The following is a 14,785-nucleotide window of genomic DNA, read 5'->3' as shown; positions in this document are numbered from 1 at the left end:
GGTAAATTCATGGCAAAGACAGCCTCCACTCTTCTGAGAGTTGGAGCTGGAGAGAGAATCCAATGAGTGTTGTTTAAACATCTGAAACCTCTGGCAGGAATTCCAGGTCCACCACAACTATGTTTTTATGGAGACCCACCAACCTCTGGGCTGAGTAGTGGAACCAGGATTCAAACCCAAAACCTGCCTAGCTCCAGAGTGCATGTTTTTAACTACTCTGCCCACTGCCTCTCCTAAGCCTAAATGCAAGTGCTGTTAAGTGAAAACACGAAATTATGCATAGAATATCTGAGGAAAGACAAATAAGAACCTAGTAATGGTCTGCTTCTGGGAAGGAAATTGGGTGGCTGATAGACAAACCACCAGACCTAACAATTCTACTTCCACGACTCAATACTATGGATATAAATGAAAATGAAATATCTGAATCTGATCTTTCAGAGATCAGTGTTGACCTCCTAAACACAAAACACCTATATTCTTTCCCTTTTGGTCAGTATTCCACACTGTTCACAAACATCTGTGTCATGAAACTACCTCTTATACATTAATTCATTCAATAGTATTTATTGAGGTATTCTCTATGTCAGGCACAATTTTAGGTGTTGGGAATTCAAGAGTGAACAAAACAGGTAAAAAATCTCTCCTATCACTATTTGCCTCCTCAAATCTATTTAATATACTTACCTTCCAACATTCTACTCTGGTTTTTTTGCTAAAAGCTATCCACCAATTTTACTACATATGTTCATATTCTCATGCCTCAACATTATCTGTTTTCTGAAGTCACTCAGAATGTATCTATGTACCCAAAGAAGACCAATTAGATATAGAAAAATCTCCAAGAAAAAAAAAAAAAGAAAAATCACCAGGATTTATTGTCAAATGAAAATTTAAAAATTAGGTTAACAACAGTGTGAATAAAATATTTCCATTTGTGTTTAAAAAAAAAGATACAACTGACAATGCTATTTCCCAAGAGTGGAATTGGGTATCTGGGATGGTTACGAAGCTCTGTTCATTATCATTGGAGCACTGTCTTAATTTTTAAATTATATGATGCATTTTCATAATAAAAAATGTAAAGAACAAGTAAATGCCCAGTTCTCCCACTCAATGGTCCCGAGCAAGTCTGTTCCATCTCCTGTTTCAGTTTCTCCCTCTGTAAAAAAGAGATAACACTGCTCCCCTCTAAGGATGTTGTGAGGAGAAATGAGATAGTATGTACAAAGTGCCTGCCCTGTGATAGAGGCTCCTCATCCCATTGACATCTCACCTGACCTCATTAGAGCAGCAACAGATTTCACAGGAACAAGAGCTTGGAGAAGGAGACTAAGTCAAAGCTTATCTCACAATGATACTATTATTAATATCTTCCTTGAACAGAAGCTAAGTTACCCCAACTTGTTAAAGTACTGACCAAGGATGCAGAGGATCCCATCAGGTTGAGACTTGCTGCTCTGGGTCAAGATGCTCTGAACCTGGCGGAGTCGGCTGCAGCTGCAACAAGAACAGAAGTTAACTCCTAAGTGTCAGCACAAGAAGACATGAAGAAGAGGATTGATGCTAGGAATGGAAACTTGTCCTTGCCTGGTTTTGGTATCAGAACTATAACACGAACTGGGAAGTTCTTCCTTCTCTTCTATTTTCTGGAAGAGATTATGCAGATTGACCTGAAGCCTGAATCTGAACTGCTGATTACAAACTGGACAGTCTGTGGCTCTGTAGTTCAATACAGGCTCCAGCCAAAGGCCCTCTCATGATCAATGCTGGACAGGACTGGACTTTAGCAGCTGACCAGAAGGCTCTCCAAGGACTTCTCAGTTTTGAGGATTATCAAAGAAAGGTTTCCACACTGATTTGCCCTAACCGTGGTCCCCATCAGTTTGCCAAAAACAAAAATGAAAAACATATAAAAACCAAAAAACTGAAAAAAAAAAAAAAAAAAAAAAACCTGGCTTAAGGACTTAAATGAAGCTCTGATTCATTACCACAACTAATCTCAGTCAGAGTGTCAGCAAAGGATATTTGTTCCCATTTCTGTGCAGGTCTATTCCTGTGGCCTCAGGGGTACATCCTCCTCCCAAACAAAGCATGAGAGGCACTCCCAGACATTAATATCACTTCTAAGGATTCCCTGCTCTCCATACCAGCCCCTCCTCCTTCCTAGCAGTTTCAGAAAAAGGTGCTCAATTTCCTGCTTAAGACTGATCCTTCTACTAGATCTCTCCCTGTCATCTCCAGGTTCAGGATCTGCCTCCACTATTTATTCCCTAACACTCCTATATTTAATTTTTCCCTTATGGTCAACATATTTCCAGCCTTACCACATCATTACTAACTAAGATCCTCCACAAACCAACTTTACTGTTTCATCTATGACAATCAGACTTCATCCCCACTCCTTGTTGAATCTGCTCCATTATACTACTACTCACTGAAACAAGTGTTCAGCCAAACAACACTATTTCTCTTTCCTGAATTATTTCCCCCCCCAGATTCTTTCTGATATTTTCATTCAAGTTATCCATTCCTGACTTACTGGTCATTATTATTATCTTCCCTCAAGATGTTTGCATATACCACCTAACATCAAAATCAAAGACAGTTGGGATGCCTGGGTGGCTCAGAGGTTAAGAGTATGCCTTCTGGCTCAGGGCATGATCCTGGAGTCCTGGGATGGAATCCTACAACGGGCTTCCTGCATGGAGCCTGCTTCTCCCTCTGCCTGTGACTCTGCCTCTCTCTCTCTCTCTCCTTGTCTCTCATGAATAAATAAATCTTAAAAAAAAAAAATCAAAGACAGTACTCCCAAGAAAAAAAGCTACCAACCAATATTCATCATGAATATAGCTGTAAAAACTTTTAAGAAAATATTAGTAAATAGAATTCAACAACATATAAGAAGAATTATACACCATAACGAAGAGGGGTTTGCCCCAGGGAAACAAGATTGGTTTATTATTGGTAAATCAATCAGTATAATCCATCATCCTAACAGGCTACAGAAGAAAAAAACAAACAACTATATTGATGCAGAAAAATCATTTGACAAAATTCAACACTCATTCACAGTAAAAACCCTCAGAAAACTAGGAATTAAGATTATGATAGTGAAAGACTGAATGTTCTTGTCCTAAAAGGAGGAACAAGAAAAAATGTCTGCTCTTATCACTCCTATTCAAAATGATATTGGAAGTTATAGCTAGTGTAATAAGGCAAAAAAAAGGAAATAAGAGACACAGAGACTGAAAAGGAGGAAAACTATCCTTATTTGTGGATGACATATGGCTTATGTAGGGAATCTCATGGAATCCATAAAAAAAAATCCTAGAATTACTAAGTGAGTTCAACAAGGTTGCAAGGTCAACTATAAAAACTCTAGGGCAGCCCAGGTGAATCAGTGGTTTAGCGCCGCCTTCGGCCCAGGGCCTGATCCTGGAGACCCGGGATCGAGTCCCACACTGGGCTCCCTGCATGGAGCCTGCTTCTCCCTCTGCCTGTGTCTCTGCCTCTCTATGTCTCTCATGAATAAATAAAATCTTAAAAAAAAAAAATCAACTCTATTTCTATATCAAAGCAATGAACACATGGAAACCAAAATTAAAAACAGACTATCGTTTAAATATAAATTTAAGAAAACATGTATAGGATTTACATGCTAAAAACAGTAAAACACTGATTAAGGAAATCAAAGAAGGGGCACCTGGGTGGCTCAGTCAGTTGAGCATTAGACTCTTGGTTTTGGCTCAGGGTAGTGAGATAGAGCCCCATGTTGGGCTCCACACTCAGCATGCTGGAGATTCTCTCCCTCTGCCTCCTCCTCTTTCCCTCCTCCTGCTCACATATGCTCTTTCCCTCTCAATAAATAAATAAAATCTTTTTTTTTTTTTTTTTTAAGGAAATTGAAGAAGATCTAAGTAAATGGAGAGACACTGTGTCCATGGATTGGAAGACTCAAGACAGTATTGATATCAATTCTCTCTATATTGATGTACAGGTTTAACACAATTCCTTCAAAATTCCAGTAAGACTTTCTGTAGATATAGACAAGATTAACACAAACTTACATGGGAAAGCAAAAGAACTAGAATAGCTAAGTTTTTGGAAGAAGAAAAAATAGAAGAATCACTCTGATGTCAAGACTTATTATACAGCTGAAGTCAGCAAGAGTGGTAGTGACTGAGAGACAGACACATATACTGGTAGAACAGAATTACCAGAAACAGACCTACACAAATACAGTTAATTAATTTTTGATAAAGGTTCAAAAGCAAGTCAATGATAGTCTTTTCAACAAATAGTGTTGGAGCAAGTGGAGAGCCACAGACAAAAACATGAAACTCAACATAAATTTTGTACCTTACACAAAAAATAACTTAAGATAGGGACACCTGGGTGGCTCAGCAGTTGGGCATCTGCCTTCAGCTCAGGGTGTGGTTCTGGGATCGAGTCCCACATCAGGCTCCCTGCGAAGGGCCTGCTTCTCCCTCTGCCTAGGTCTCTGCCTTCTATCTGTGTGTCTCTCATGAATAAATAAAATCTTTAAAAAAAATAACTCAAGATAGATCACAGATTTAAATTTTTATTTTATTTTTTTATTTTTATTTTTTTAGATTTAAAATTTTAAATGTGAAACTATAAAATCTTTAGAGGCTAATAAAAGAAAATATTCAGAACTTATGATTTAATGAAATTCTTTTTTTTTTTCAAATATTTTTATTTATTTATTCATAGAGACACACAGAGAGAGGCAGAGACACAGGCAGAGGGAGAAGCAGGCTCCATGCAGGAAGCCTGACGCAGGACTCGATCCCAGGTCTCCAGGATCAGACCCCGGGCTGCAGGCGGCACTAAACCGCTGTGCCACTGGGGCTGCCCTGATTTAATGAAATTCTTAGTCTTGATACCAATAGTATAATCCATTAAAGGAAAAAAAATCAATAAACTGGACTTCATCGAAATTGTAAACTTTTGCTTTGTGGAAGACCCTGCTGAGATAATGAGAAGATAAGCTACAGACTGGGAGAACATATCTGCATATCACCTATCTGACAAAGTAGAATACATAAAGAATTTTTAAAACAACAGTAAAAAAATTAAAATCCAATTAGGAAAAGGGCAAAAGACATGAAGAAATAATTCCTCAAAGAGGACATAGAGATGGCAGGTAAGCACCTGAAAACATGTTCACTACATTATTATACATTACAGAAATACAAATTAAAACCACAATAAGATATCACTATACATCTAGTAAAAAAGCTAAAATAACAAACAGTGACAATACCAAAATGCTAGGGAGGATTCAGAGAAACTAGATCATTCATTCATTTCTAAAGAAAATTAAAGACACCAATAATGAAAATACATCCATGTTCATGCACTTCATATTGTTATAAACTGCCAATACTACAGAAAATGATCTACAGATTCAGCACAGTCCCTACCAAAATCCCAATGATGTTTTTTGTAAAAATAGAAAAATCCATCCTAAAATTCATAAGAAATCTCAAGGGATCCTAAATAGTCAAAACCATATTGAAAAAGAAGGACAGGGACACCTGAGTGGCTCAGCGGTTGGGCGTCTGCCTTTGGCTCAGGGCATGATCCCGGAGTCCCAGGATCAAGTCCCACATTGGGCTCCCTACATGGAGCCTGCTTCTCCCTCTGCCTGTGTCTCTGCCTCTCTCTCTGTGTCTCTCATGAGTAAGTAAATAAAATCTTAAAAAAAAAAAAAAAACACAGAAAAAGAAGGACAAAGCTGGAGGACACACTTCAAGATTACATAAGTAACTACAAAGCTATGGTAATCAAAACAGTGTGGTACTGGCATAAAGATAGACATATTGAACAAAGGAATAGAGAGCTCAGAAATAAATTCTTTTTGCGACTAGCTTATTTCACTCACTATAATATCCTCACAGTCAAATGATTTTTCACAAAGGTACCAAGACCATGCACTGAGAAAGGACAATCTTTCCAACAAATGGCTTTGGGAATACTGTATATTCACATGAGAAAGAATACATTTGGATCCTTACTTTATAGCATATACAAAATTTAACCCAAAACAGAAAAAAGACCTAAATGTAAACCTGAAACTATAAAACTTTTAGAAGGAAACATACGAGAAAAGCTTGATGAAACTACATTTGGCAATGATTTATTGCTGTGACACCAAAAGTACAGACAATAAAGTAAAAAAATACATAAATTAGACTTTATCAAAATTAGAAACTTATGTTCATAAAAGGATACAATCAACAGAGTGAAAAGGCAACCCACAGAATGGGAGGAGATTATCTGCAAATCATATATCTGATAAGAGGCTAATATCCAGAATACATAAAAGCACTCCTACAATTCAACCACACACACACACACACACACACACACACACACACGCAAAAAAAAAAAATTCAAAATGGGCAAAAGACTCAAATACACATTTCTCCAAAGAAGATAAATCAATGGCCAATAAGCACATGAAAAGATGCTTAGCATCACTAATCATGAGAGAAATGCAAATCAAAAACCACAAAGAGATACTAATTGCACACAAATTAGGATAGCTACTATTAAAAAAAGAAAACGACAAGCAAGGATCTGGAGAAATTGGAACCTTTGGCCACTGTTGGTGGGAATGTAAAACTGTAGCCACTGTGGAAAACAGTTTGGTAGTTCCCCAAAAAATTAAAAATAGAGGGACAGGGGAGGGTAGGTAAAATTTAAAAATAGAATTATTTTATAATCTAGAAATTCCACTTCCAAATATATATTCAAAAAAACTGAAAGCAAGGATTTGAAGAGAGATTTGTGTACCCATGTTCATAGTAGCATTATTCCCCACAGTCAAAAGATAGAAGTGGGTATATTTTGATATGAATAAACAAACTCTGGTATATACATACAGTGGAATATTATTCAATCTTAAAAGAAAGAAGATTCTGAAACATGCTAAAAACATGGATGAACCTTGAAGACATTATAGTAAGTGAAAAATAAGCCATTTAAAAAAAGACAAATATATGATTCCATGTTTATGAGATACCTACAATATTCAAATTTATATAGATAGAAAGTACAGTGGTGGTGTTGGGCTGGGGGAAACAAGTGGGATTATTGTTTAATAGGTACAGAGTTTCAAAGATGAAAAGAGTTCCATGGGTGAAGAGTGGGATTGTAGCACAATATGAAGCACTTAATGTCACTAAATCATACATTTAAAAAATGGTTAAGATGGTAAATTTTGTTACCAGGTATTTCACCACAATTAAAAAATTTAAGTTAAGGGTAGCCTGGGAGGCTCAGCGGTTTAGCGCCGCCTTCGGCCCAGGGCCTGATCCTGGAGACCCGGGATCGAGTTCCACGTCGGACTCCCTGCATGGAGCCTGCTTCTGCCTGTGTCTCTGCCTCTCTCTCTCTCTGTGTCTCCCATGAATAAATAAATAAAATCTTAAAAAAATTTTAAGTTAAAAAAAGTCAATGTCATGTAAAACAAAAAGAACAGAGAGGGAGATCTCTTCTAGTGTGAGAGATTAAATATCCATAAGACATCTGGAAAAATTTGAATACGTACTGGGTAGTTGATGGTAGTAGAGAATCACTGTTAATTTTCTTAGGTGAGATATTATTGTATTTATACCTTCTATGTCCTTTTTTTTTCTTTTAACAGATACATAAGTACTTAGGAATGTCATGATATCTGTAACTCACTTGAAAAGGGTTTAACTGGGCAGCCCCGGTGGCGCAGCGGTTTAGCGCCGCCTGCAGCCTAGCTAGGGCATGATCCTGGAGACCCAGGATCGAGTCCCACGTCAGGCTTCCTGCATGGAGCCTGCTTCTCCTCTGTCTGTGTCTCTGCCTCTCTCTCTCTCTGAATAAATAAATAAATCTTTAAAAAAAAAAAAAAGAAAAAAGAAAAGGGTTTAACAGAAGGGCGAAAATGAACAAGACAGGAAAACAACAAATGTTGGAGAGGATGTGGAGAAGGGGGAACCCTCTTGCACTGTTGGTGGGAATGCAAACTGGTACAGCCACTCTGGAAAACAGTGTGGAGGTTCCTCAAAAAGTTAAAAATAGAGCTTCCCTATGACCCAGCAATTGCACTACTGGGTATTTACCCTGAAGACACAGATGTAGTGAAATGCCAGGACACTTGCACTCCAATGTTCATAGCAGAAATGTCCACAATAGTCAAACTGTGGAAGAAGCCACAATGTCCTTCAACAGATGAATGGATAAAGAAGATGTGATATATATATGTGCGTATACACACACACACACACACACACACACACACAATGGAATATTATTCAGCCATCAGAAAGGACGAAAACCCACCATTTCCTTCGACGGGGATGGAACTAGTGGGTATTATGCTGAGTGAAGTCAGTCAACTGGAAAAGGACAGTCATCATGTGGTTTCACTCATACTGGGAATATAAGAAAGAGTGAAAGGGATTATAAAGGAAAGGAGGGGAACTGAGTGGGAAAAATTAGGGAGACAAACCATGAGAGAACAAAGGGTTGCAAAAGGAGAGGTGGGCAGGGTGTTGGGGTAATGGGGTAATGGGCACTGAGGAAAGCACTAGGTGTTATACTATATGTTGGCAAATCGAATTTAAATAAAAACAGATGAAAAAAAAGGGTTTAACAGAAAACGAGAACGAGGAAAAGAAAAAAATAATAAAGATAACACACAGCAAAGATGTTAAAAATTATTGACTCTAAGTGGTGGGTATATCAAGTATTCACCGTACTATTCTTTCACCTTTTCCGTATTGTTTGAATATTTTTTTTTGAATATTTTTTAAATAAAATCTGGAGGTAATGGTAGAGCAATTTAGTTTTTTTTTTTTTTTAAGATTTTATTTATTTATTCATGAGAGACACAGGGGGGCGGGGGGGGGGCAGAGAGAGAAGCAGGCTCCATGCAGGAGCTAAACCGCTAAAGTCAGTGCTAAACCGCTGAGTCACCTGGGCTGCCAAATTTAGGGTTTTAAAAGCAGCAGAACAGGTCTGCCTTTTGCTCTGGTCATGATCTCAGGGTCTTGGGATGGAGCCCAAGAGAGGGCTACCTGCTGGGTAGGGAGCCTGCTTCTCTCTCTGCCACTCCCCGTCCTTGTTCTCTCTGTCAAATAAATAAAATCTTAAAAATATATGTTAATTGGGATCCCTGGGTGGCGCAGCGGTTTGGCGCCTGCCTTTGGCCCAGGGCGCGATCCTGGAGACTTGGGATCGAATCCCACGTCGGGCTCCCGGTGCATGGAGCCTGCTTCTCCCTCTGTCTGTGTCTCTGCCTCTCTCTCTCTCTCTCTGTGACTATCATAAATAAATAAAAATAAAAAAAAAATTAAAAATATATGTTAATTAAAAAAAATAAGTGGCAGAACAGAAATTGCCAAGACGATGAAGATTAAAGTAAGAAATGTGCTTTTCCTGAGAAGTGGCTGTCTGTCCCTCCCCACTCTTTCATGTTGCAATCATTCTCTGCACTAAAAATATTTCATCAAGCTGGTCCTTTGACCCATTTCCTAACCCATATGAACAGCAACAGACTGCCAAAGTTAGGAAAAGCTCTTTGGTTTTCAAATTAACTACCAGCCAGTGACAAAAAAGGGGGGGGGGATGTCACGTGACCAAGAAACAAACAGCTCCCCCAACAAGACAATACTGAGAATAGGAGCAAAAAGCATTTCTTTTCCACAAGTATCTTGGTCAAATAAAGTGGAAGTATATACAATATTGACAGAACTTCCTCTTTCCAGAGTAAAACATTATCCTAATTAGTATTTCTTATTTTGTCAAATGAGTAAAACTAAATTCAGTTCTTTCCTTTATACATTTTCCTGCTTCCCAAATTCTTTTTTTTTTTTTAAAGATTTATTTGTTTATTTATGATAGACACACAGAGAGAGAGAGGCAGAGACATAGGAGGAGGGAGAAGCAGGCTCCGTGCCAGGAGCCCGATATGGGACTAGATCCCGGGACTCCAGGATCATGCCCAGGCCAAAGGCAGGCGCTAAACCGCTGAGCCACCCAGGGATCCCCCCAAATTTATTTATTTATTTTTAAAGATTTATTTTTATTTATTTATGATTGACACAGAGAGAGAGAGAGAGAGAGAAGCAGAGACACAGGCAGAGGGAGAAGCAGGCTCCATGCCGGGAGCCCGGCGCGGGACTCAATCCTGGGACTCCAGGATCGTGCCCTGGGCCAAAGGCAGGCGCGAAACCGCTGAGCCACCCAGGGATCCCCCCCAAATTTAATTCTTAACCAGAACATAGCCTATTATTTGTCACTGAACCATTAAACTTGTCACTTATTGAAATACTTACCTATTAAAAAAAAATCCAGTATGTATAGAGAAAACCACAATCACTGGTATTCCCAGCACCCATAATTAGACATTTTGTCATACTTGGCTTTTGTCTACCTTAGTGCCACATGTAAAATATTCATTATCCTTTGTTTGATGGAAAAAAAGTAGAATATTATATATAACTAAAATTGTCATTGTTCCCGACCCCCAGATGTCACCACTGAGCTTGTTGTATATCTGCCAGTCTTTTTTTTTTTTTTTTTTTTCCAATAGAAACTTTCAAACGTACACCAAATCCAGCAAGAGCACTGCCTTCTAACTTCCAGGTTTACCTGGGCGCACAGCTGGCACATCCTGGGTATATGACCTGAGGTCACCACGACTTTACAAAGTTCCTCTTTCAGAGTATCTGTAGTCTCAGTAGACCCACTAATGTGGTTTATGTCATACACTGCTTGTATATACTTTATTTCTGACTTTCCTTGGGTTCAGACTCAGAATCCAAACATGACTGATGATAAAGTGAAGAAGCCAAGACCTAAATAAAAGTTTATCCAAAATCACAAGGCTGGGCGAAGATTAGCAGTGCCAAAATATGAGCCACCAGATACCTTAATTCTGAACTTTTCCTTTCTGCTACACCTCACTGATGTCCTAACAATAAAGTTTGCCACAGACACAGTATTTCTGAATCCTGAACAGTCATGTTTTTCCCATCTTCAGTTTTATATGTAATAATTAATTCACTGCTCACTGCTTTTACAAGTTACTATATACACAACCATGTATATTTTCTTGTTTGTATTTCATTATGTTGGTTTCTTGGAAATGAAAAGAAAAATACTTGAAAATTTTATTTTTGCTTGTTTTTTCCTCCATAAATTACTTTATGTTAACTTTTTTACTTTAAAAATTAAATAATTAAATGAACACATCGTCCTTATATTCTGTAATGCTTGTGTTTTGACTGTTTTACAAAGTGAATCCTCATACCAATCTGATTCACCTTATTATAGAAAACTGCTGTGAACAATTTGGTGTGACTCAGTAACATATAGTTTGGGTGGGTTTTTCGGGACGTGGATTGTTTTTACATAAATCATAATCGAGAGATAAGTAACTGCTCTGCAACTTGCTTTTTTCCCTTAACATCATACCTTATGATCTTTCCAAGTTAGTACATAGAACTCAACTGCATTTTTAAAAGTGCCATACTTTTAAGTATGTGCCATACATATTCTTCTGTTTTTATTTAACCAGCCACTCTGATGGAATATTCAGGATATTTATTGTTTTTACAACAGCAAACAATGCTTCAAAGAATAACTATATCCATCTTTGGCACTACAAGTTTCTGCAAGGTAGAGACCTAAAAAGTAGCACTGCAAGGTTAAGAGGTACCTGCATTTTAAATTTTGATAGATCTTGCTAAACTGTTTTCTTTTTTTTTTTTAAGATTTTATTTATTTATTCATGAGTGAGAGAGAGAGAGAGAGGCAGAGAAATAGGCAGGAGGAGAAGCAGGCTCCATGCAGGGAGCCCAATGTGGGACTCGATCCTGGGACTCTAGGACCACACCTTGGGCTGAAGGCAGGCGCTAAACCGCTGAGCCATCCAGGGATCCCCCGCTAAACTGTTTTCTTAAAACAGTCACCTACAATACACCAGAGTACCTGTTTCCCCACAACTTTCTAAACCACATGTTATCACTCAACTAATTTTCATTATCATAATTTACATTTTTCCCTAATCACTAGGGAAACTATCAAATGTTTATTGGTCATCTTTATTTCCTTTTCTGTGAATGCATAGTCTTGTTTTTGTCCCATAGTCATGGGGGGGGGGCTATGAATAATTTATATATTCCATATTTTAAAAGTTGTGCTTTGGCCATATGTTGCAAATATTTTCTTTAAACTTTTAGACTTTATGGTTTCTTTTTCATGCAAGAGCTGTCAGGTTTTATTTAACTAAATCTGCCTAACTCTACCTTTAGGCTTAGGAGTTTTAGGTCTTTTTGTGTCTTCCCCACTCAATATTATAAAAAAAAAAAAAAAAAAGCCAATAATTTAATTTTGTGTTTTAAACATTTAACTGCTCCTCTGGAACTTGCTTTTTTACCTTTGTGAAGCAGGAGTATAGCTATATTATTTTATTTAATTAATTATTTGAGAGAGAGAGAGAAAGCACAAGCTGGGGGGAGGGAGAAGCAGACTCCCTACTGAGCAGGGAGCCAGAAGCTGACACTGCTGCATCCCAGGACCCTGACTGAGATCATGACCTGAGCTGAAGGCAGACGCTTAACTCAGCCACTCAGGCACCTCAATATAACAGTATTTTTCTCCAAAATATGATTGTCCCAAAACCACATGTTGATCCTTTTAATCCTCTGAATTGAATGCCACTTTTGGCATATGCTACATTATTATATCAAGAGGGATCCCTATTTTTGGTTCTTATTTGACCTATGTATCTAATTTCTCACATACAGTATATTTAAAAAAATAATCAAAGTTATTACTTGAATTTTGTAATAAGTGAATCATTTTATCTGAGAAAGCGAGTTATATCAGTTTCAAAGATCATGCATGGCTTTTATTGAACATTTTCTTTTTTTTTTTTTTTAAGATTTTATTTATTTATTCATGAGAGGCAGAGAGACACAGGCAGAGGGAGAAGCAGGCTCCATGCAGGGAGCCTGATATAGGACTCGATACTGGGTCTCCAGGATCAGGCCCTGGGCTGAAGATGGCGCTAAACTGTTGAGCCACCCGGGCTGCCCTCCTTTTTTTTTTTTTTTAAATACTTTATTAATTAGCGAGGGAGAATGAGCACTCACGGAGGAGAGAGGCAGAGGGAGAGGGAGAAGCAGACTCCCCACTGAGCGGGGAGCCCTATGTTGCTGGATCCCACAACCCGGAGGTCATGACCTAAGCTGAAGGCAGACACTTAACCATCTGAGCCATCCAGGCACCCCTGAACATTTTGTTTTCGAGATGAATTATAAAATTAATTTGTTAAGTTCCAGAAAAATTCCCATTGAGAATCTGTATTGTGATCATACTTAATCTGGATAGCACTGAACTCCTCACTCAGGAACATGATTTATCTCTCCTTTCAGTCCTCTCCTATTTTATGGCCTTCTGTCAAGTTTTATATTTTTATTTATACATTAATTCATCATGTTTTTATTGAGCACCTACTGTGTATTAGGCATTGGTTGTCCAAGAGCCAGGTGGGGGGACTTAGCAATGAATAAAAGGGCAAAAACCCTTGGGATGAAAATATCAGCATTTACATCTATTTATTTATTCATTCATTCATGCATGCATGCATTTGTTTATTTATTTTTCAGGACTTACATTTTCTTTTTTTACATGGGGCTCGAACTCATGACTCTGGGATCAAGACCTGCGCTGAGCTGATATCAAGAGTTAGACGCTTAACTGAGACACCCAGGAGCTCCTGGAACTTACATTCTAATTGGGAAATGAGTGAGGGAGAAACACAAATAAATAGGAAAAATACATAGGAGAGTGGGTTGCCATTTTAAAGAGAAAGATTAGAAAAGGCTTTACTGAGAGGACATTTGCATAAAGACCTGAAGGAAACTAGAGAGCAAGCTGTACAGTAAGTGAAAGGTCCCAAAGCCGGAATGTTCCTGAGACCTGTGTGTTTGCAGCAAAGTGAGGAAGACAGTAGTAATAGGATATAAAGGGGGAAAAAAAGGGTGGAAATCAGATTAGAGTCTTGTCATGTCATATCAAATCATGTCAGAACTCATGATTTGAGACTTTTTTTGAAGTGTTTTGAAAAGAGGGATGATTTATATGAGAGGACTTATATTTTCATAAAATCACTTTATTTACTGTATTGGAAAGAGACCATGGGGGTTGGGGGTGGGGAGAACAAGAGTTAAACCTAAGAGACCAGTTAAGAGCCTACTGCAACAATACAGGCAGTAGATGATTATTTCTTTTGCTTATTGTCTTTTTTTAAAGTAGGCTCCACCAATGTGGGGGCTTAAACTCACAACCCTGAATCAAGACTTGGGCTGATATCAAGAGTCAGATATTTAACTGACTGAGCCACCCAGGTGTCCCTATTTTGCTTATCTTATTATATTGGCTGAAACCTTACTATGTTAGTTGGCTTAAATCAAGAATGAATATTAATTATTAAGTAGATTTTGGGAGGTGGGGCATCTACTAATCTTAATTTCATTGACAAATTTCCTTTTTTAAGATTTTATTTATTTATTTATGAGAGACGCAAAGAGAGAGGCAGAGACACAGACAGAGGGAGAAACAGGCTCCATACAAGGATCCTGATGTGGGACTCAATCCCAGGACTCTGGGATCACACCCTGAGCCAAAGGCAGATGCTCAACCACTGAGCCACCCAGGCGCCCAACAAATTTCCTAATGACAAACAACTCTTGCATTTCTGGGACAAATT

The 14,785-nt window shown here is 38.2% G+C and overlaps 1 protein-coding gene across 5 annotated transcripts in view; it reads right to left on the bottom strand.

Annotated features, from left to right (window-relative positions):
- DNAAF9 (dynein axonemal assembly factor 9) overlaps positions 1-14,785 on the bottom strand; it is a 190,207-nt gene that overhangs the window by 117,334 nt on the left and 58,088 nt on the right. For all 5 annotated transcript variants that reach the window (XM_049100735.1, XM_049100736.1, XM_049100734.1 and 2 more), the window contains one exon: positions 1,421-1,500. Coding sequence is in view for 4 of the 5 variants with exons in the window: in XM_049100736.1 (XP_048956693.1) it covers positions 1,421-1,500 (80 nt within the window). In the remaining variant the exon portion in view is untranslated. The remainder of the gene's footprint in view (positions 1-1,420; positions 1,501-14,785) is intronic.

Source organism: Canis lupus, chromosome 24, assembly GCF_003254725.2.
Source record: "Canis lupus dingo isolate Sandy chromosome 24, ASM325472v2, whole genome shotgun sequence".
NCBI classification, from domain to species: domain Eukaryota; kingdom Metazoa; phylum Chordata; class Mammalia; order Carnivora; family Canidae; genus Canis; species Canis lupus.
Note: the sequence above shows the minus strand (reverse complement) of the source record. Positions and strands in the feature narration are given on the sequence as shown.